General features: G+C 39.9%; 1 protein-coding gene across 3 annotated transcripts in view; it reads right to left on the bottom strand.

Annotated features, from left to right (window-relative positions):
* Positions 1-23887, bottom strand: part of PLA2G4A (phospholipase A2 group IVA) — an 85939-nt gene that overhangs the window by 45745 nt on the left and 16307 nt on the right. For 2 of the 3 annotated variants that reach the window (XM_075038710.1, XM_075038711.1), the window contains 3 exons: positions 22151-22249; positions 21873-22008; positions 15207-15288 (listed from right to left, as the gene is read on the bottom strand). In XM_075038710.1, coding sequence (XP_074894811.1) covers positions 15207-15288; positions 21873-21905 — 115 coding nt within the window. In that variant the 5' untranslated portion in view covers positions 21906-22008; positions 22151-22249. Of the gene's footprint in view, positions 1-15206; positions 15289-19951; positions 19993-21872; positions 22009-22150; positions 22250-23887 lie in introns of those variants that run through there. The other variant, XM_075038712.1, reaches the window with a different exon arrangement.

Genomic DNA, 23887 nt, shown 5'->3' with positions numbered 1-23887 from the left:
GCACTGGGACTGATTCAAGTTTATTTGGAATATGTATGCTTCTACCAGGCAGTGGTAATTATTTTTAAAAACTTTTACCCCTTCCTCTCTTTCTAGCCTTTAATTACTTTGGCTTGTGTCACAGAAGTAAGTATTCCACAAAAACAGTCTTCAGTTAATGAAAACAAGCAGCTTGGTATACAGTTTTGGATCCTCTTTCACCTTTGCTGGTTTGGCAATCATCAAGGAAATCAGTCAGACCACTTATGTACTGCTAAACACAGTGTAAGGAGAGCTGTTCAAATCTGAAACCACTGCAGTTACCAGATCTTTGTAGAGGTCATCACAGAATCAAGATCTCATTTACACAGTATATGTGAATAACAAATGCACGGAACACTAACTGAAAATATAGAAACATATGCCAACTATAGCTAATCAGAATTATCAGAGGGAGAAAAATACACGTTGACAAAACTCATCTGATGTGTCTAATAATAGCCATTCCTGAGAACAAAGAATGCATTGTTGGCAGCCCTAAAAATCCTACCTTTCTAACTGGTTAATGGATGTAATATTTCTCTGTCCAGTGAGGTTTTTTCTGTCCAAGGAGAGTTTTTTCTGTCAAATTGCGCCAAGGCTGATGTAGTCCTTTACAGACTTCTCTAAAACGTTGCTCAGATGCTTCACAGCAGAGCATGGGAAGTTATTTCTGTCATTTTGGTGATCATGAAAACCCACCTACTCTGCTGTGGTAAAACATGCACATCTTTCCAGCATCCTCTCTTCAAAGTTTGTCCTCTGCTTTAGTGAAACATTTTCAAGCAAATACAAAACCCACCACAAAGAACCCTTTCCTTAAAGGTCTCTTATTGAAACAGATTAAAACCCATTACTAGGTAAAACAGGTCTGAACATTCCTCCTTGTACACACTTTAAGTCTAAACAGACTTTTTTCAACAAAGCCAAGTTTTTCGAGACTCTTGGATTTCGATAAAATGTTATCAGTGAGATTGCTGAGGCCCAGAACCACGTGGTCATTTCAGCTGGGAGAAGGAGGAAAAGAGCAAAACAAAAAAGTTTTATAATTTCCTATAGGAATCAATTTTCTTCTGGAAAAAAAACAATCAAACAACCAAAAAAAGGCTTTTTGAAACCACTCAGGAGTTTCTGTATCTGTACCAGGGCAGAACAAAATCAATACTCAAAATGTTCGGCCTCCCAGCAATTCCAGTGGGGAAAATCAGACAGATCTAATGTACCTTCCGATGCCATCACCAAACATAAAAGATACCAAACTTACCCACAAAGTACTTCAAATATCTCTGGAAATGCAAAATAACACGGAAGGGTCATGCTTTGAACTAAGTATTCCTCTAGCTAGGGAAACTTTAGGGACAGTAAACAAACCTTCTCCTAGACTCAGGCTCCCTCAGTTAAAATTTTGTATGTAAACAGACTTCGTGATTCACAGATTTCACTGTGTGAGGATTTCCTTGGACTGCTACAATGCTCCACAAGACCTTCTTAAGGAGTTTTACACTGTGCTCCGTATCTGTGGGGCTTAGCCAGTTGCTACAATTTGGCAGGTCACACTGCCACCTGTATAATTAACAAGCAGCTATTTAAAGTCAGGGATCAGTGTATGAAGCCTTTTAACAGCAATCTTTATTAGCTCCTAAGAATTTATGTCTGATCTTCTCTCTCATTTAAAGTCAGGGGAACAGGGGGATCAACCCCCAAGTGTATTTTAAATCTGTTTTCTCAGTGGAAGATGTAACTAATTGCCAATCTTTATTGAATATGTTAGCTGCCTTGAATTACTACACAAAATTGTGCCAGAAAGAAGGAAATCAAGGCCCCTTGAAACTAAACAGCAAAATACCTAACGAAATCAGAATTGACAAGATCTCATCTGGTAAGTCTGGATATCAAGCACTACAGACTTGCTCTGCCAAGAGACTGAACTTGCCTACAAAAGCTTGGTTTTTAACCAAAATAATGGTGCTGATCAGTGTTCTGGGCAAAACGTCAATGCTTCCTTTTCCGTTCAATCTTTTTATGTGATTATGTGATCAGCCCTAACTGTAAGATACAAAACTCTATTTTTTTTCTTTTAAAAACAAACAGCAAATGGTTTCCTATCTGTATTCAAAACCCTGAAGCATATGGAAACCCCATACCACTGCACAGCTGGCATACAGATGCCATTACTAACTTCCTATCAGACAGACTCCAAATAAGTGTTGAAACAGAAACTAAACCCAAGGCACAGAACAACTAAACTTAGAAAAATCAGTCTTTGTAACTCAATATTGCCAAGCCGCCCCCTCACTCCCTGCCTTTATTATCTTTTTTAACCTGAGGCAAAGAATTAATCATCTGCCCTTTCATGTTTGAAAGTTTATTTTGTGCTATTTTCAATTAAGAAAACAAAAATCTATTCTTTTGTAACTTCCTTCTTCAGATGAAGACAAAAAGTACTGGAAGACTGTGTGCTCTGATTAAGATATTGCTATAAGCTATACTGTATTAATGAAAATCTTACTCCTCATTATTATTGGTTGGGGACCAAAAACTAGCTACCAGCAATCTGGCAAGTAATGCAGAAGTATTCACTTAATGTATTTCAAAATGTTAAAGTTATCAAACGCAGATAAAACAGACAGAGTGTGTATCCTTTTGTATAGAGTATTTATTTCCCTTTGTGTTTTTGCTAGTTGATTTGCCAAGTATGTTTTTCAAGAAAATTAATCTGAAAATGTAAGTGAGAAGTAGCTTGATCACTGCTGTTATCTATATTTTGATTTTAAAAGGAAGCATCTTTATGAAATGGTTTATGGGTCAAAAGCTGATGTTTTGTGAGTGTAATCAATACAAGAGAATTATCTATGTAGAGACAACATTGTCGTGGAATTGCTCATTTATTTTAGCAGCCTACTTCAAATACCAACCACAGACTTTTCGAAATAAGCAACGTGTAAGAATTTGTACTTCTTCCTCAGTCACTTCTGAAGAAAACGAAGTTTCTATACAGCTCAGCTAGGCTCTGGGCTATTCTTTGCACAAGCATTCTCGCATGACTCCTCCATAATTTGCAGGCTAGTTATCTGCAATGCATCTCAACTTTTTAATGTAGATAAAGTTTGGAATGTTTGCAAATGGACAACTTGGAAGGTTTGCAAATGGACACATGCACTACCATAAGACAGTGACTGTATAGTATGATTCCATATTCCTCTCTTCCTGGCACTCTTTGACTATCTACAGTAAGTGCCTGAAAATGTGTATGCAACTGAAATGTCATACTTCTCCCAGCGTCAAAGAGCTTCATACATAATGGCACAGATAACGCTTTGGAATAGAAAGACCAGACTCCATTATCATTTATCAGTAAAAAGCGAATATTAACTGACAATTAAGTACAAGTGTATATAAAACCCCACCTTTACATGAAAAAATAAAATTAAGAGTTTCAGCACTGATGTCATTGGAACTAACAGAGGGTCCTTCAATTAGCAGCTTATAGCTAGATGAATTATGAAGGTGATTAACAAAATGTTCATAATAATCCTTTTGTAAGATTTACAGCATCCACCAAATCTGCAGGGGCTGAATACAGATATCCAATAACAAAAGCAGAGTTTGCATCTAAACTGTTATTTTTAAACACACTGGCTTAAGAAATGGCTGAGAGGTAGGAAGTAAGGATTCAATGACTTTTCCTTGTTTGTTTTATCTCCTGGTTAAGTAATTGCTATAGAATTTTTTCTCTAGACTACATTGTGAATCATGAAGTGAAACACACAATGGACAGTAATTAGGATCAATCATTTTCACATTAAAAATGAGTAATGCTTTAAGCAATCTGTCTGTTAAAGAAACCTGTAAAATTTTCTACAATGACTTGAAACCATTTGATCTTATGTTACTAATTTGGTGAGATGACTGTCATCAGGCCCCCATATTAATATAATTAATATTTGAGACATATAATTTGTATTTCAGTCATTCCAGTTTCAATTATTTCAAAAGCATAAGAGACATAAAGAAACTATAGAAAGCTTGTTCAAATATAAAATACCAAGGATGAAGCCACTGCCATCATACATTAAAATTCATCTCATTTATCCATCAAAAGTTGAAAGAAATGCAAAGTACTTGAAGTATTCCAAAATCTGGTTTGCTACAAAAAATTCTGCACCATAAGAATTTGTCTTTTTTTTTTACAAGAGCACATCATAAACACTTGTGGTCATAAGGGATATTAAAGCAAGCTATATTAATTTTCATTTCAGTTAATATATGCATCACCATTATAGAAAGTAAATCTGGATCCAGATTTTTTGGACCCATGATCTCCAGATACCATGTTCATGCATTTACAGGAATATTCCAGCAAGTACATGACAGAACTTCCTTAAAGTACTACGTTAGTTTGGTTCACTGGAGTTTTCTGCCTTCCAGCTAACCAACATCCTCCACCATTAACTGCAGCCCCATTCATAAAATCTTACTAGGTCCCAAATAACCATCTTTGCCTACTTTCCACCATTTTTTTGGCTTACTGCACTACAGTACAACTTGATTAGCACAAAATTACATGCAGCCGAGCGGCCTGACTGAGGCCAAGCTAATAATGGGAATTGCTGGACTACCTCCCTCTCCTCCAAGGGCAAGGAAGCTAAAAAACACCAGCTATGCCTTATACACAAGCAGTTCAGGCTGGGGAAGGGAGCTCAAGCAGGCTGTGCAGCACATACTCGCTGCTGTCTGGCTGCAGGGCTCCTCTGAATTTTATGGAAGTTATCAAACCTGTTTGCCTAGAGAAACCCAAAACAGGTGGCACAAAGGAGTTTTCAACAGGTTGAACACTAACTAGTATAGATCACAGTAATCCAGCATGGTGTGAGCTTCACGACTCTCTTCCTAGGCCAGAAACATAGTTTTGTTGTGTGCTTAAAAATTATAACTGAATTTTTATTTAAATAGTGAATTTTATGCGGCTCACTGGACAATATGCTTCACAGTGGCATAGAAATACAATTTTGTCACTCTGCTAGAGTCAGGTGAAAATGTAATTAATTTTAAAATCATGGTTTTTCCTAGCTGAATGTGATTTTCTAGTTTTAAAAAAGGGAATCCTTAAAAACAGTATTTACTAATAACGGTCAAATATAAATAATTCCCAAATAATTAATGTTTCCCAAACAACATATTAACAAATAAATTCATTATCAGATTTGGCTTACCCCTGCTCTGCTGCAAACTAGTGAAAGGACAGACTAACACAAGGCTCTAAAAAAAGGTGTCTCCATTGCTCAAGAGAACATAGGAACCATTAATTGATTAATTAATTCAGTATCAGATGGGCGAGGAGGAATGGAAAAAAGGCAAAGCTGCAAGGTCCCTCATAGAGCAGCCAGCAACGCTACTTTGTCGTGTGACTGGATGGAGGGGACGGTAAACAGTGCAATTAGGATGCTGGTGCTCAGGGTAAGACATCAGCTTGGTATAACCTCCCTGACAAGTATGTAGTCTTTGCTGCAGAGGAGGCTGGTGGTACGATTTTGGAAACCAGGAAGTTTTTCTGCCACCTGAAGAGCACAGGAGGAGCCCAGGAATGCCAGGAGCAGAACTGGCTGTGTCAGACTGCCACATGCAAAAGAATCTCATCACCCTCTTAGGTAATCTTTGTGTTAAAAAATACTGCAGCCACACAATCACCAGTCCTCCATTCAATACCATAAAACACTGCAGCAGCTAACAGCAACAAGGCTGAACTTTTGATCTGTCTTTTTAGATTCATTCTGAATTTCCATCTTCAAACAGGACTGTAGCTGAGTCTGCTATGAATTCAGGCCTCTCATTCATATGGAGCAGATATTTCTGAGTCTTCAGACAAATTCATAGACCAGCAGTAACACAGATGCCAGACTAAGAGTCTGCAGACAAGCCAGAAGGCCACAGAGAACCTAAAATATCCAGGAGTATACACAGAGATTGCCAGTAAGGGGTCCCAAGGAGGAGGTGACAGATTATTTGTTGCCTGTGTTTAAGGTACTATAGGGAATGCCAGGGCTTCTGACATTCATCTTCAAGAGGGATTTTGCAAAGGGGATGATGCAGTGAGAGATTTCATGAGCGGAAGGTGACTACAAGTGAAGTAAGGCAGCTCCCAAAGCAGCAGCTATGCTATGAGAAATCCTGTGATGGGGTAATAAATTTATTACAGATTATTAGTGCCTTTTATTACAGTGCTTTTCATCTCTGGCGTTACTTAAGTGAAGGAAAGAACTGAACTCCCAGCACAGGCACTGCACTACCACCCAGTTTACTGGGGTGCGACACCACTAGCAGTTTCACTGATCCAGCCTTGAAAGGAAAAAAACAACCCAAACAAGTCAGCTGAACCCTTCATACATTCAAACCAGATTTGTAGAAGTGCCAAGACCAAAAAAAATATTCAGTTCTCTAGGTTATCTGTACAGTTCCCTTTGCAGACAGACAGTAGTGAAAAGTGACTAAAATATTAGCTTGCAATAGCCCAGAGAAAAATCTGTTTTCCTAGTAGTGTGCCAGAATCTAAAGGGTTTGGGGTTTTTTTTAATTAATTTAAATGTCTAGCTCTTAAGAGCTTTTTCAGTGTTAAACTTGTGAAATGCCTCACTCTGCCAACAAAGACACAAGCAGGAGAGAAGGATCAGGCAGCATGGCTGCCTAGTTCATCTTTGACTGTGGGTCCATGGTAATGCCAGATCTGGGCAGTGATAATTTGGTCTAGAGTAGGTTTGGGCATATCATCACATTCCTGGTAAATTACTCAAAACCCACAATATGACTTTTATTCCAGATTTATATTAGTTAATGGAGTATAGATTATTCCTAGTCTGGCATAACGTCTGCTAATACAAATTTAAACTGGCAACATTTTCTGTATCCGCACAACAAGTTTACACTGGATCTGTGTTTGGTATCAAGAGGCTTCAGAGGTTTTGGTCCTCTACCAGCAGCCCTAGAGCTTGATTTACTATATTGCTGAAGCACAGCCTCCAGGCCTTTGAGTGAGAAGAGGTTCTTCCCTTGATTTTTCAATTCAGACAATTGCCAGGAACATTTTAAAAACCTGGAGCTGTCCTAACTGGGCAGAACCGTAGCTAAGTATAGGCTCAGGTTGGCTACATAAACATCACATCTTGGCAAAACCATCATCATTGCTACTGCAAGCAATTACAGGAAACTCAAAAATAGTGACACCTGTGAATTGTTTCTGCCCCAACCTCAACGCTCAGTTGCGTTATTCTAGGCATTTCATTTACAGGACTGAAAAATGGATTTCAAAGCCCTAAGTCAGAACAGCGTATGCACATCAATGTTAACAGGTCCACAAAGGGAAAGAGATGATCATGCGTGTGAGTTAATCTGTCCAACTAAGTATGGCATAACCTAGCATTAAGCAGACATTCCCTGTATTTCAGCTGTCCTGTAACACTGTTGGCTGGATGCTTTGATAGAGCATAGTTTTTCATGACAGGCTTTACAACAGCATTCCTTACTGTAGTGATGAAATGAGGAAGGTTGATGATTATTTTCTTCCTTTTCAGAACACGTTCAGTCGGAAATACGTAAATGAACACATTTATTTATTTGTAAGAACTTTTCTTCAAAACAGACTGATATGTGGGACAGTTAGCATCCTGCAAAATGCGAGACAGTAACTAGAGGATGCTTCAAATCACACTTTAAAAAAAACCACTTCCAAAACAAATTAAAAGTCTTCTTCATGCAGTAGATAGCAACCTGCAGAACTCCTTATGAAAGGAGCTGTGGCTGAGAAAACTTATGTGGATTCAAGGAAAACCAGTGAAGTTTATGCAAGAGAAACTCAGTGAAGGCTACTAATTACATCAGAAGCACATCCAGCTCAGGGAGTCCCTTACTGAAGACAGCTGAGTGCCTGGAGAGGATCAGAGGAAAGTATCACATGCTTACCCTGTTCGTATTTTTCCTTTGTATCTGACTACGACTTATGTTCTTCCTGATTCTCCCTTAGGGTTGGGCTAATGCCTGATCCTAACACAACTTCAAAGGCCTCCCCAGGAAGGGGGATAAGAGGGAAAAGAAAAGAAAGCAGGAAGAAATCAAATTATTACAAAGGACAAATGGAATAAAAGGAGGGAAACCCCTCCTAAACAGAGGGAGTGAAAGGCTCAAACTGGAGAAACAGTGGCATCCACAACTCCCTGCAGGAAAGCCCCACCACAAAGTTCTGCCTGGAGATATGACAGCACATGAAACAGAAACAGTTCCCCATCACCATTAAGCTCCATTCTCCTGGGGCTGCAGTTGGTCACAGCATGGCAAGGGCCTCGAGCAGAGAGACAAAGAGGTCCTTCAATCAGAGCATCAGACAAGATGGATCCTTGGTCTAAGACAGCGTGACTGCTTTGATGTTATCATTACAGAGTAACAGGAGAGCCTTCCTCTAGGATGAAAACAAGTTTTCACTAACATTTTACAGAAACAGTCCTTGCCTCAATAACTACATGGCAAGTATTCAGAGACAGAATTTGGTTCTCATTGAAAAGATACTTCTTGAAACTGGAAAGAACAGCATGTTCTGGATCAGTTTCACCATGGAACACATGAGCCTGCTTCAAACACAACTTTCACAACCCAGCACTGCTTCTGGCTAACCCAAAACAGGGCAAAAATATTGCCTGTGTCAAGGAAACTGAAATCTAGTCTACAGCATCCTCAATGTTAGACTGAGATCTGCAGTAGATATTTCATAAGCAGTTGTAACTTGTATTGTTCATTTTTGAAGACACACATCTTTTAAGGAGACATATTTCAGTATCAGACTATGGCTGCCGATGGAGCATGGACCACTACAAGACATGATCAACAGCAGGGCTGGTACAAGGGCTGTTGGGAAGAGTCAAATCAAAAGGGGTTACTGAAGCCCACAGAGCTTTGTCATCCTGGGACTCAGTTGCCCATCCAGGCCACTCTAATGCAGATTGGAGCAGCATTGGTCCAAATAGGATTATTTCTATCTCCTTCCTGCAAGGTACTTCCATCCCTCCTCCTCTGCTTTGCTCTGTTAGGCACATAGTACATCTTATGGCTCCTGCCCACGTGAAGATCTGCACGTGCAACTTGTAGGACTGGGAAGACTGGCCAACTCTGACCTACTTCTTCCAGGTTGTTAGGCTGGCAAAGGGGAGGAGTTTGGCTTGTTTTCTTCTTGAAGCTCCCTTGGAAAAATCAGGTCCTGCTTCAGGGCACTGCAGGAAAAGCATTATCTGATGACACTTCAACAGTTAAATCAAGCATACTGTAGCTAAGTCAGGGTGCAAGACCAGCCAGCTGTGATACAGAGAACAGCTAGATTAGTCCTGAATGAGCTGCTGTAACACAAACTGTTGTGTCCCTGCTCTAACACAAGCAGGCAAATCTCCAATTCCTTCCCCTTCAGCTAGCTGACGTCTAAAACACTCCACACATATACCTAAACCGCACTAGACTACTGTGACTCTGGCTTTATATAAGCCAGCTTCAACACCAAGAGCTATGGCTCACAGTGAGCACAACCCCAGGGCAAAGGCCTATGAAGAGAGAAATGGTGACTGAAACCGCAGTGGACATCACTTCCTCTTTCCCTCCACAGTGCTGAAGCAGAACCTACAGACAGGGCCAGGCTGGTGCTGCAGGCAGGGAAAGGTGCACACTCATCCCACACAATGCAACAGCTTCTCATTTCCTTTGGAGAAGCAGGAGGCAACCAGGAAGCACATCAGAGACACTGCCCCAAAGGAAGAAAGTCTCCTTGACTTGTGGGGGACGTCTATTGCTGGTTGCAGCAGCACAGGCTAACTGTACCAACAGCCACTTACAGGAGCTGCTTTCCAACTCCATGTTAACAAGTTTTGCAACCAGGGTTGAGCTCTGTTGACCAGACTGCTCCCAATACTTCAGCTTGTTTATCTGAGCAGCCTGACTCCAGTGAAAATACATCCTTAATTCCAAATAGCTGGACAGAAACTGGGAGTACCAGAAGCTGGTACCAGTGCCACAAGCTATCTAAACTTAAAAATAAAAATGTTTAAAGACTTTTTCCTTAAAATGCTTGAAATTACACTGTTTATTATCATAGCATCAAAAGTAGATGAAGCAAATAAAAGCTGCAAATCCAAAACAGGATTAAGCAAGTTTAGTGATCTTTAAGAGTAGAGTCATACAACTGGTCTCCTTTGTAGATGCTACCAATTGCTTTGAAAGCCAGTATACTTAAAGAAAAACAGACAAATTTTACAGTGCTTCCTTTGGCCCAGTCTTCCACCAAGCCCCCTGAAAATCCAGAAGGGGAGAGATCCTATGGAAAGAACCACCACAGTCTGCAAGCATTTCTGTTCCAGAATGCTGCAGTTTGGGATTGTAGGTTTTTTTTACAAGTTCTTATACTGTCATGGAATTAAGGAAAGGCTCTACAGTATGCTGCGGTATCTGGAGTAGATGCAAAACTAAACATCCACTATATAAGAACTCACTGGACTGGAAGCAAGGTTTTTCCAAAAGCTCCACTCAGAGAAGTGATCTTACAAGGTCTATTGACCCCTGCGAACTGCAGAAAGCTAAGCAATTAAGATAAATAAATCCTCACCAAAATCATGCAGATTTTGAGATACTCCATCTTGTGTTGGGTTTATGTGGCAGGTTGGGGGGGGGGGAGGTGCTGCAGGGGTGGCTTCTGTGAGAAGATACCAGAAGCTGCCCCCATGTCAGACAAAGCCAGTTTTAGCTGGCTCCAAGACAGACCAGCTGCTAGCCAAGGCTGAGGCCATCAGCCGCACTGGTGGTACCTCTGTGATAACATTTAAGAAAGTATAAAAACCACAGCACAGTAGCTGTGAGAGAGGAAGGAGAAAATGTGAGAGAAGCAACTGTGCAGATACCAAGTCAGTGAAGAAAGAGGGGGAGGAGGTACTCCAGGTGCTAGAGCAGAGATTCCCCCATAGTGGTGCAGGTTGTCCCCCTGCAGCCCATGGGGACCACAGTGGAGCAGAGATCCACATTGAAGCCTGTGGAGGATCCCACGCTGGAGCAGGCAGATGTGCCCTGAAGGAAGTCATAGCCTACATAAAGCCCATGCAGGAGCAGATTCCTGTTAGGAGCTGCAGCCTGTAGAGAGGAGCCTGCACAGGAATAAATTTTCTGGCAGGACCTGTGGCCTGTGGAGAGGAGCCATGCTGGAGCAGTATGTTCCTGAAGAACTGTACCCCATGGAAAGGGGCCACGCTGGAGCAGTTCTTGAAGGACTGCAGCCCACAGGAAAGGCCCGCATTGGAGAAGGTCATCAAGCACTTTATGCCATGGAAAGGATCATACACTGGAGCAGGGGAAAAGTGTGAGGAAGAAGGAGTGGCAGAGACAATGTGTTATGAACTGACTGCAACCCCCATTCCCCATCACCCTGCATCGCTCAGGGGGGATACAGAAGAGTCAGGAGTGAAGTTGAGCCTGGGAAGAAGGGAGATGTAAGGGGGAAGGTGGTTTTAGTTTTGTTTCTAACTATCCTTCTCTGTTACAATTAATTGGCAATAAATTAATTTCCTCAAATTGAGTCTGTTTTGCCTGTGACAGTAATAGGTAAGCGATCTCCCTGTCCTCATCTTGACCCATGAGAACTTTTCATCATATTTTCTCCCCCCATCCTATTGATGGAGGGGGAGTGATAGAGCAGCTTGGTGGGCACCTGGCAGCCAGCCAAGGTCAACCCACCACACATCTGCTGCACTTGCTCATTTCATAAATCTTCCAGCCCATAAAAAGACTTAGCCAGAAAAGTTCAGCACAGCTATTAGAAAAGTAGTCACTAAAATAGAATTTAAATCTTTTGTAAAGATAGAGCTGTGTTGATTGGATGTTGATAGGGCAGTATCTAGAGTGAGAGAGTCACCTTAAAAGGGACACCATAAAAAAAAAAGTGAAATCTGTAAAGGAAGTACTCCTATGCAAAGGCAACAGTAAATGGGTAGATATGTGAAATAAGAAGGTACTTGAATGAACTCCTGGGAAAGAGGGAGTCTGCTATCAAAACCTCCCCCCCCCCCCGCCCCAACATCCTGGGTCATGCATTCTTACAGTAATTCTCATTTATCATCCCCACACACCATTCACAGAATGACAAATTGGTGTAAGTAGACTAATTTCCTTCATATGTGAAAAGCATTTGCATGGAAAATTTTTATGATGCAATTATTGCCATTTTTATTTATTTTTATGTGCTTTATCAGTGAGAAACAGAACCAGCTACTGTAGCTTAGCTACTCAGATCCTGGTATGACCCAGATTCAGATTTGATTGCTTGTCTTTGTCAGATCACTCTACAAAAATTTTAAAGTTTACAGAGACAATGGGAAATCTCAGCCAAATAAAATAAAAATAGAGGGCTGGAAGCTATGCTAGCTCCAGCTTTCTCTGTTGTTCCAGCCACCCAGATCAGCCAGGACACTAAAAATATGTCTTGAATCAGTAGTGCTGTGCATGTGAACCGTTCACTCAAGGAAACACATTGCCTGTGAAAGTTACAGTGTAGTGGGCATCTATTACCTAGTTTTAAGGATGACACAACCATTTATGCTCTCCATTAATAAAGAGCTCAAGAAATCTTGAAAAACTTGCTTAAAATACTGTGTATCTCCCCAGCCTAGGCTTGAGAAGACAGACATATGGATAACTATGCTACAGAAATCAGGCCCTCCATGACCACCCACAGAGTTGAGGCATCATGCGCACCAAACCTCTCATCTAAAACTCCTTGAGCAGAGGTGGACCTCAAATTCTTAAGATGAAAAATATCACACAAACAGCAAAATAAGCATTTCCACATATTTAGTAAACTTAGATTTACTCAGCTATTCCAGAAAGTCTTGGAAAGACTGATACGGAAAAAAGAAGAAAAGCAGAACATTATACAAAATCTCCCATGTTTACCAGGACCTCCATCACCACCACAGTGCAGAATTACCTCTCTTGCCAACAGAGCAGTCATTGTCTACACAAACTGGAACAACAACAACAGAATAAATCAGGAGAAACCTACCAGAAGAGTCAACAGTTTGGTAGTGTCTGTCATGCGAGAGCAACACTCAGGTATCCAACCCAACCAAGGCATCTCATATTATGTAATGACAGCCACCCTCCCTGGCAGGGAATCCTATCCTTGAGATCAGAAACCCAATGGAAAAGTTAAAAAATTCCTTCAAGAAGTTAAAGTTTTGGCAAATCAAACTTAAAAAAAAAAAAAAAAAAAAAAAAAAGAAGAAGAATATATATATTGGCTGGCACAATCAGCTGTAAAGATCCTCCACTGCTTACAGCTTCATGCTTCTTTCTTAAGTAATTAACATGATTACTGATTTGATCAAATAGCTTCCAGGCTCCAACACACCAAGCTTTGTATATATGTGGGAAATAAAAACATTTTTCACTTTCCCAAAATAAAAACAGAAGCAATGATCTGGTTTTTTCACTTCAGGGGATTTGCCAGGACTCTAAGAAGCAGCCCCAGGAACTTGGAAGCTCGCTCAGAGATGCCCCGGACTGCAGGTGCCTCAGGTTACAGAGCACTTGTAACTGCCTCAGACAGGAAACCAAACAGGTTTCAGTGGCCCTTGAGCATAGTTCTGTCAGGTTTTATCAAAATAAAAAGTTCTTCTTGAGTAGCTTTTTGGTTTTGATGATTTGGTAAGATAAGAGTTTTGTCTGGAAAAAAGTCCAATTATATTGATGGATAATATTTGGAATTTATACTACAGGACCATACTTGTCTGGGGTGGGGTGGGGAAGAAAATAAAAGAATGCCATGGTCTTCCAGCTTTCTTCACCCTTTCCATAGTCCCTTTAATATCATATCATGGGGTTCCCATTTCAACCCCCTTTCTTCCCTTCCCATGTTTCCTACACTGTCTCTGTCATGAGACCTCTGTGTCCAAGAACCTGTGTTTTTCCATTTAACCCATCTTCTTACACATGCAAACCTGTGGGCCCCTTGTTCTACTCTTCACAGCACTTTTCCCAAGGTCTTCTTATGTAAAGACCCTCTCAGAGGCCACCAACATAACACTCCACTGCATCTTCTCTGTGTGCTCCTTTCCTTCACCCCACAGTAGATGCTAAACAGATTCCTAATTCCTTCTTCTCCCCTTCTGGCAGGGCTCCCCTCTCTTCCATCATACTTGGGGTTCTTGAACACTCCCCTTCCAACTGTCCCTCCCACTTACTCCTCAAGTTTAATATCAAACAGTAGACACTACTTATGAAAAAAAAACTGTCAACCCACTGAAGCAAACCTGTGTGTCAGAACAGCTGCTGTAGTTTGACCTGAAAGCAGTTTCCAGGAACATGCTGGGAGAGAAAAAACTGCCTGCCAAACAAGCCTGATAAGAGAGCAGGAGGCACCACACATCCTCCCAGCCCGAGCCTGCAAGTCAGGCTATGCAACACTCTGCATGAAGCACCAGGGAAAGGGAGAGACAACCTGACAGCAAAATAATCATAATCAAGGAAGGGGCAATATTCTTTTTACAGATTCAGCCAATATATTATTCTCACCCTTTTCCCTCCTTACAAGCAGACAAGAGTTTTTATGAATCATTCTTCCTAGTGGTTTCCTGTTCAGCTACTAAGTCCAGAGGCTCAGAAGCCTAACAGAAAGGGGAAGAAGTGCTGGTGTCTCATATAGCTCTCCACCATGAGATCTGCTCATCCGTTTTGGCTTTTTTTTTTTTTAATTCTTTTTACTGCATTGACTCAGCAGAGCTCTGGGCTTCTTTCTTTTTAAGTGCTCCCACCACCAAACCACAGCCTTTTGAAGATACGGCAATTGCCAGTTTCACTATACTCAGAACAGCACTTCCGACTGAGCCAAAAAAAAAAGTGTAGGTGTTGCTTGCTTGTAGGCAAATTGCTTACAACTCACTCAGCTTTTTTGGATCAATGGAAAGAAGGAGCGGCAAATTTGCTTTCTGTGTTAGAGTGAGTGAGCAATGAAATGGGTACATTGCCCTAGCTTTAACAAGGAAGACAAAAAAAAAACAAAACACACCAACCCACTAACAATCATTCAATGCATGACAAGCTTGATGTGTCATCTCCCCCTGGCTATGGCAACAGTCTCTTAGAAAAAAAAAAAGAGACAAAATAGAAAGAGATATACTCACGCATGTCACCAATTGCTCCTTTTGTGACATTTGTGGCTTTCCTTACTGTCACAGTGAATACGTGTGAATACTGGTGTTCCACCTGGAAATCAGAGAGTTAAAGGTGATTAAGCTCCAGAACCAAAAAGCAACTATCAAAATAGGTTCCATTTTCTCCAAAAACTGAGAGAGAGAAATCACCCAGTCAAAATGTAAGTGAAACTCATACTGGATAGAGCATCTTAATGCTGAACTGCACCCTGTAGCTTTACTGAAAGGTCAGACCTTATACTAGGGTTGCTTGATTTTCCAGCAGCCACACCTACTAATCTCAATGAATAACACTCCTCCTCTCTACCAAACCTGCTGTAAGGCATTTAGTCAGTCAGGGACAACTTGGTATGGTAAGAAAAAAAAATAAAGAGGGGGCTATTTTATAGTGTGCTTGCCTTTGTAATTACCTTTCCTCAGTAAAAAGAATGGGTGCAATTACTTCAAAGTATATGTTCTGGAACAGATATAAGCATGCTGCACACACAAGGGATATAGTTAGTAATGCATGGAATATATTTTCTTAGTACACATCAATATTCAAAGTGCAAGTGTCCTTAAGACAATGGAGGGAAGGTGAAAAGCAAGCGGTTAAAACATTCACAAGCAAATTTCATGCAGTTTCTGGAGCTTCCTGTTTCCTGCAAAGCCCAAGCACACAGCATGAGTTGCCTTTCTAAGAGCAGGTCTGTCCCAAATGAACTAGGGAAGTAGGAAAAGATTAAATTAAGAACAAAAGTAAAAACTTCAATGAAAAGAGATCCGTAACTCACATCTATCGTTACTTTGTCTATATAGCTGTAAGTTTGACCAACCTACTGAATACCATTATGAGAACCACCACTGCATATTGCAAGGCAGACAACATTGGCCTTCACCAGGACACAGTACAGAGGTTGCGGGTAAGTTTTAAGTTCTATGTGTTAGAGCCAGGATCGGATCTCACACAATTGCCTCTCAGCACTTAGATCTATCTACACTGCTATCTTAAAGCCAGTCTTAAGGCACTCAAGCTGTCTAACCGCCCACAGTACCTAGACATTGACTCATGTGCTTGTACAACGTGGAGGCACCAGCTTGCTCTCCTGCAACAGAAATTCAGGCACCAGAAGGTGCTTTCATGCTATATTTTCATCTGGAAACTTCCCTTTTTCTTTTTTCTCCTTAAAAAAAAACCAAACAACTTTTTAAAGGAACAAAGAGATAAGCCAACAAAACCCTTCAACCCATACATGGCTTAGTTTTCAACAGTGGCAAATGCCTCCATTTAAGCTACTGCTATTTCAACTGCCAGACTTTATAAGGGCCCTCAGCTGGTTCTCATAGCTACTTCAGAACTGGTTGTTTCAGCCAAGCCTCATTTATTTCACATCTACAAACACACTTACACCCAAAGACTAGAACCAAACTGGATCCTCCTAATACAAATAAACAAAAAAATGAGTTTCTTATACGTTATATATCATTTTCTCAAAAAAAGAAAAAAGCCAAAAACAATCTTCTAAAAACAGCAAAAGTGGCTTGTGAATGCTTAAGTAACAGTTGAGTCAGGACACATTAAAAACAACGCAAATGATACCAACACGAACTCCTCCACAAGTCTGTAGTCTAGAGGTCTGCAAAGGCATAGCGACATCACCATGCCAAAGTATCTAGGAGAAAATGCCCACAGTGACACTGAGGGTATGACTTCACTGAAGACACTGGCTGACCCAGACACTGAATTGTTGTATCTTTATTAAGGCTGTAATCACCCACATATTGTGACGACTGCTGGAGGCTCATTACATGATAGTCTGCCCAGCAGTAAACTTCAACTCTGTAATTTTTCCCCTGTAAGCTGTAGGAGTTGTCTGGTTCAAAGAACAAGTAAGCAGGCAGGGGGGGAACTGTGGCAATATAAACTATTACCTTACAAGTGGTATACTGAAATTGTCATTGTGCAGCAAGTGGTTCACTAACTGCAGTAAAAACGGAATCCAGACTCTAACTGATTCTCCCAACCCGGACTGTTAACTCACCTCAAAAGTATCAAAGCCAACAGAAGGGGTTTAGATGTGGGAATTCAAAGTTGTGAAGAAGCAACACCTATTTAACAGCCTGCCTTGTGCTGACATGGAAGACATACCAATGATTTCGTGACATCCATCACTATTTGTATCGCAGCTTCTAAGAGTGGACGGATGAATGAGAAAGAAGATGGGACTTCTCCCTGAACAAAATTCTGCCTCTGCTACATGGCAAAAAAAAAAATAAAAAAAAAAATCCAGAGTTTTCCATCACAGCTACGTAAAGTTACCCCAGTTCTGTCATTTACCCTGCTTCAAGAATTTTTACAAGCTGCAAATCTCCAGGAAACAACGACTCTCACTGTCCCTTGTTTTCAGTTTGCTTCTTGAAAGCGCTCAAAGCTGTTTTATTGGTGTGTGTCACTTTCACACACGTCAGATCACTGAAGTGTTGGTTTCACAATGCAGCACTGGCCTCAGAGTTTGTTCACACAGACTGATGTAGTTCCTTTGTCATATACAACCTTATAATTAAGAGAAACAGCCCCAAGTACAAACACACCACCCTTCTCCTTATTCTTAGCTGTTAAGAGCGAGCCTGCCCCCACTAGAGACCACAGATCAGAGATCACTGAACATTTAGCAACAAAGAGGAGGATGGAGTTATAATTAAGTTACAAGCATGGGACACGGGCATGCTGGATTTAGTTCTCAGCTCCTATGTGGAAATTATGTGCAATTCTGGTGGCCCAGAGTCCTGGCTGTAAAATGGGGATACTACAAGACGCTCACTGACAAAAAGCACTTCTGTGAAGTAATATTCTTGCATCTTTTAGTCCTGTTCATGAAACTCATATGCCTAAATAAAATGCCCACCACCAAAACAAGGCCAAACCATCACTTACTAGTGTATTCTCATTACAGCAGTACAGAGATCATCACTACTTTCTATTACAAGTCGATAACTGTTTTGCTAATACTATCATGAGAACTGCTTTTTATTGGTTTAAGCATCAAACCCCCTCACATTCCAGCTGTTGGTCTGCCAAGAAAGTTAAGTCTGGTTTAAGATCTGGTATCCTCTGAAATGAATGCAAGTACACAGATGTCTGGCAGAACAGAAAAACATTATCTTCTTTCCCCGTGCCTCACCCAAAATAACACAGAAGCTTATAATGATAAAGTTATTAATATTTGGCCATAATCACACGCTTGGAAGAAATTTGCAACTAATAAAATAAACTATCTCCCTCTTAGGAAAAAATACACAGAGATACACAGGAAGCTCAAAAGTCTCTCTTCTTACCCCAAAATAAATGTTTTTCATGCAACTTAAGTGCAATTAGAAATTAAGGCAATTTTCCACTTAAGATCCAGTTTCTAAGGGTATTAAAAAGCCTAAATGTCCATATTAACAGCTAACACAACTTTCAGAAGCATTTCTTGGTTAGCTTTTGGAAAGACTGAGTTCTAAAGAAGTTAGATGCCCCCTGAAAATACCACAAGAAATGTATTGACTCTGATTACCTTTTTAAATCCAGCCCTTGCTAGTTTAAATGACTAAAGTTACTTTAGAAAATGCAGCTATGTTCACCTTAAGCCTTGATAAAAATCTGTACATTGCCAACTCCTCAATTACTTCTGAAAAATAGAGGATGGTATATAAATCACTTAAATATTGCAACACTGAGTGGAGCAACATCTGCATACCTTTAAAAAAAAAATCTAAGCCAGGTTAAAAATTTCAGAAGCTCACAATTAAATCAAAAACCTAAATCCTATCATCCAAAGTGACCTAGCTTTACATATGTGTTTCATTTAAATTCCTCTTTCTCCACAAATTTAGAGAAGAAAGGAGAGGACAAAAAAAATAGTTTTCAATATGCACTCTCTGAACATGGGTTTTTCTGAATTACAGAAACTCCTGTGGACAGTATTCACTCTCTACTGGTTCAATACACATGGTTTTCCAAGTATCCTGCACAGCCATGGTTCAATATCTCCCATTCTCACACCACAGCTCTCCATCTCTTCTAAATCCTCCTCCTGCCTCCTTTGTTCTTCTTTCACCTTTGACTGCTTTTTATTCCTTCCAGTAAAATTTCTCTAATTATCTGATTTCCTCCATTTTACATATCACACATGCATTTGTATGTACATAAACATCATTACCATCCCATTATGGGACTGGGAAACAGAACAAGATGCTAATATCTCCTGTAACACAATTGGGTTTTACCTACAAACTTTCCACACTTATGGAGAAAGCAAGGGATTTGCATGCATTGAATACAATACTTTTCGTATTGCAGAATGCCAAGTCACAAAGTGTAACTCAATCAGGAGATAAACTTGCACACAAAATACCAGTCGGGAAGTTCTGGTATAGATAGTGTAATAAATATTTATTACTTTTACATCCTTAACGTTAAGGACACTTGAGATGAAGATTAGGCTAGACAAATGAAAATGTTTGCCTGTTTTCTTAAGTAACAGATTTTCATTAAGTCCATGCTCTTCTTTCACTGGGTTTTACAGTTAAGACAAACATTTGTGCATACACACACACAAATTATCTTGAAGTGATTTCTCCCACTGTTATAATATTTATCCCCCATATCAACATAACTGAAGATGCATAATACATTTTAATTCTTCATTCTCTGAAACTAAAAGCATTTTTGGTACGGTCCGTTCTGTCTGTACCTGCAATAACTTTGTGAATGTCTTATTTCACTCCTCCAAGTCTTCCGTAAAATGAGAAAAAAAAAAATAAAGAGATCAGAAAACACATAATAGTTAACAGAACAACTTTTGGAAAATGCAGAATTCTTTTGAGTCTTTTAATGCCAAACATCATTAAAAATCCAAGATTTTTGCATTGATATGAGCCTGCTGCCCTTGACTGTTCTAAGTTTTAGTAAAGCTTTCCATGCAATTTCAATTTTTGAATTAAGAAGCCTCAGAGATTTCTGTTCACTTTTCAAGCAATTATAGGATCAGCTCTTGTATTAACAGTGTTCCTACCTGCATTACCAACATTCCCACAGCAGCAGTTCATCATTGCCAGAGGACTGTAACTACATATACTTCTAAGGCTCCATTTTGTCCATTATGGTATATATATTGATATCAAAAAAGATCTTTTATGTGAATGATTCAATGAAATATAACGGAGACCCCTCCCAAAAAAGTGCAGATCAGCTCAGGCATTCCATCCAGGAGAGGGCACTGATGCAGAAAGGATTAAGTGTATTGTTTTAACACTTAAATACAAACGTCAACCTGAAACTTGTCTTTACAGTAACGTTCACAAAACTACAGAGTGAGTAAAACACAAGTTTGACATCTGCTGGCTGCAAACACATGTAAAGGATGTGACTGTGTGGGGTAGAAACCACATAAATGATAAGAGATCATTTTCAAGGAAGCATATGCTGTATTTTTAGCAACGTAGAAGTTCAACATTATGACAAGTGTATGGTAACTATCTTTGAGTACTTATCACTTTTCCTGCCATGAGATTCTGGGACTGTTACGAAAAGTGCTTGATATGGACACACCCAGCTTGTTCCAAGATTTCAGTTTGAGCAGGAATTGCAATTTCAGTGTTTACTTTGGAAAGTCACTCAAGCAAAGATACGTGTGAGTATTACAACTGAAAGACAGCATTCAACAAGCTGCTGAGCCACTCTACTGGCCTGCCATACAAAGGGCAGTTCTGCTCCCATTTCCCTTCTTCTCCTTCCCTTGCCCCTATTTCTCTACTTTTACAGGTTGTGCTCACATGATTGTACCCTTCCCTTGGGCCAGCTCTGACAGCCAAGAACTAATCTTTTGCACTGAACTGTTTTTCTGCCAATTCAGTGTCAATTGGCTCACTCTGACCAGATATGTTTGAGAGCTGGTACTAGGGATGCAGCAGGAACATTGGAATAAAGCAGGAAGGAAGGAGCAAGAGTTTTTGGCAGCAGTGCGGTGTTGAGTGGCACAGATCATTTCACTGACCTTTACCTAGAGTTTGCAGGCTGTATATTGAAGAGTCTCTTTGAATCAACATCACTGCTACACACTGGTTTAAGATCTAAATATCAAAAATTGCCAACTTACCCCTCTATCCATACTGGTGAAAAGGGAAAAAAAATTATTCGGTAACTAGAATTGTATATAAAAAAAAAAATTGTACTGCAAGGGAGAAAGTTAGACACATGATGTTACTTTTGTAGACTACAGTTCAGTTTGACAATCAGTGTGTGGAAAACCTTGTATGAAACAGTCAACTACAGGCACTTTGATGAAACAACTTGAACAGGCAAGTCCTTTAAAATGATACCTTATGACACTGTACCCATGAGGTTGTTAGGAGCCCGTATTCCATTTTGACTTACACATGAGCAGCCACACTCAAAGCCGTGATACGCTTTTGAAAAGCTAACTTGAATCTTTCAAATTTCATTCAAATAAATTTCTGGAGAAATTTGTTCTAACCATGCTTACCATTTCTCTAAGGAAGTAGTCATAATTCTAACGCTCTGTGCTTATTTAGAGTAACTTCTAATAGAATACATTATACAAGACAGTACAGATTATACAAGACAGTATACATAGAAGATTCAAAGCTACTTACCACAATGTGTTGATAGGGATCTATGACAGACATTTTTGCCTTAATTTGTATTCAAGACAACTGTCAAATGTCTATTTCAATTCTACACAGAAGAGGCTTCCCAGTTCTTCAGAGTTGAGTATGACAGATCCTTTAACTATGAAATAAAGAAAAAAATGTAAGTAAAATTCTTATGTTCTTTTAAACTAGTTCCTCCACTTTAGGAAGGTTCCTACAATTCATTTGTTTACCATGAGCTTAATTTCACACAAGCTATGGAGGTAGAGATATTTACTTGCCTGAACTAGAGAAATTTCTTGTGCTTATTTCCTCTACCTCAGAGTAAGAGCACAAACCAAATATCTTGAATTCCAGTCATCCAAGTGTTTCTAGCAGCTCTACAAATAAACAAAAAGAATAGCACAATTATATTTATCCATTACATACATTCAAATGTATATGCTTCCATGCATTACAGTGCTAGTAAAAAACCAACCAAACAAACAAACAAAAAAAAAAAAAAAACAGTGTTTAGTTAATAGCCTTTTTACTGTAGTAACAAATTCTTGGTTCCCATGCTTTGCTTCTATATTAAGATGCTCATATGGTCAGGACAGGACAGAGATGAAGTTTCTCTTTGTATCCTCCTTTCAAGGATATGTCCTGTACTCACACCAAGGGACATGAATTTTAGAACTGAAAAGCCAGTTGGAGAGCACAAGCACAATAGTCAGCAACTTGCACCAGACAACTGCAACCTTTCGTAGTAAAGAACTGTTTAGCCATTTAAACGCAGCTGTTCATACCACCTTCACTTTGAAAGCTTTTCCACAAACAGCAAATTCCCAAAGTCAAACCTAACTGCGCCTAAGAAAATAACAGGCAACAAGTTCCAGCATCTAATCTGCAGCAATAGCACAGAACTCAGCAGCTGCTCATTTAACTATAAACGAGCAGCAATAGTGCCCTCTGTAAACCTGGGAATTCCAACTAAAGCTGTGTACAGCCTCCCCAGTCACCCCAGTTGTCTAGAGATTCACAAGAGGCTTTGATGGGCAAACTGCAAACCAGCTGCCAGGATTTAAACAGGTTCTTCATAGGCCACTGTTTTCTGAACACTTTGTGAAGATTTCTACTGAAATCAGGGGCCACCAGAGGCCTTAAACTTCAGAACTGTTTCCAATCATCAAAGTAAAATACACTAACAGAGGTTATTCCTTTCTGCATCTCTAAAAAAACAGGGAAACTGCTGGACAGGATCAGTTCTTAGATTCAGCTGAACCATGACCAGACCCGAACAATCAGCAGAAGCTTCAGAGTGAAAAGAAAAAAACCACCACATGGGGTTTGGTCTCAAGGAAATGATTCCTAACCCTCAATTTTGAAAGGGCAGAATAAACCCTAAGGAATGATCATTTATGTTACTCCCAATACCCTTGCTCTTGAGCAATTACATGCAGGCATTTCCATAAAAATTTTGTTTCGTTATGATCACTGGAACATTACGATATCCCTTCTTTAATCCTGTCAACCCTAACAATAGCTTGAGGCTAGAAATTACCCTGGGTTTATTTATTTGGTTTTATCTAAGGAAGTCTGAATAAGAAAGACTTTAACATACATTCAGTTCATAGTTTTCATTCAAGGCAGCTCAATACTAGGACAATAGGAACAAGACATCTTTATCATAGAAAGCAGGCAGCCTTTCAGACTTAAAGGAAGATCTCTAACACATATCCACCATTATTTCTCCTACTGCAATAATAATTGCAAAGACTTATTTTTATTAACATTCTATCAGCCGAATTCAGCTGTGGTGTAAACAGGCAGATGGGAGGGAAGTAACATTGTGTTTATAGACATAACTGTATAGCTGGTTTGTTACATTCAAGTTAATTTTACCTTGGGTCCTACTTAAAGTAGGAGAACCTTGGTAAACATCCCTGACATACCAGTTTTTGAGAAACTGTTGCAAACTTCAAAGGCAATCAAGAAAAGGCAACAGTGAGGGTTATCCAAACACTGTAATGAAGAGG

This window comes from Buteo buteo, chromosome 10 (assembly GCF_964188355.1).
Source record: "Buteo buteo chromosome 10, bButBut1.hap1.1, whole genome shotgun sequence".
NCBI lineage: Eukaryota > Metazoa > Chordata > Aves > Accipitriformes > Accipitridae > Buteo > Buteo buteo.
This window is presented reverse-complemented; position numbering and strand designations above follow the sequence as displayed.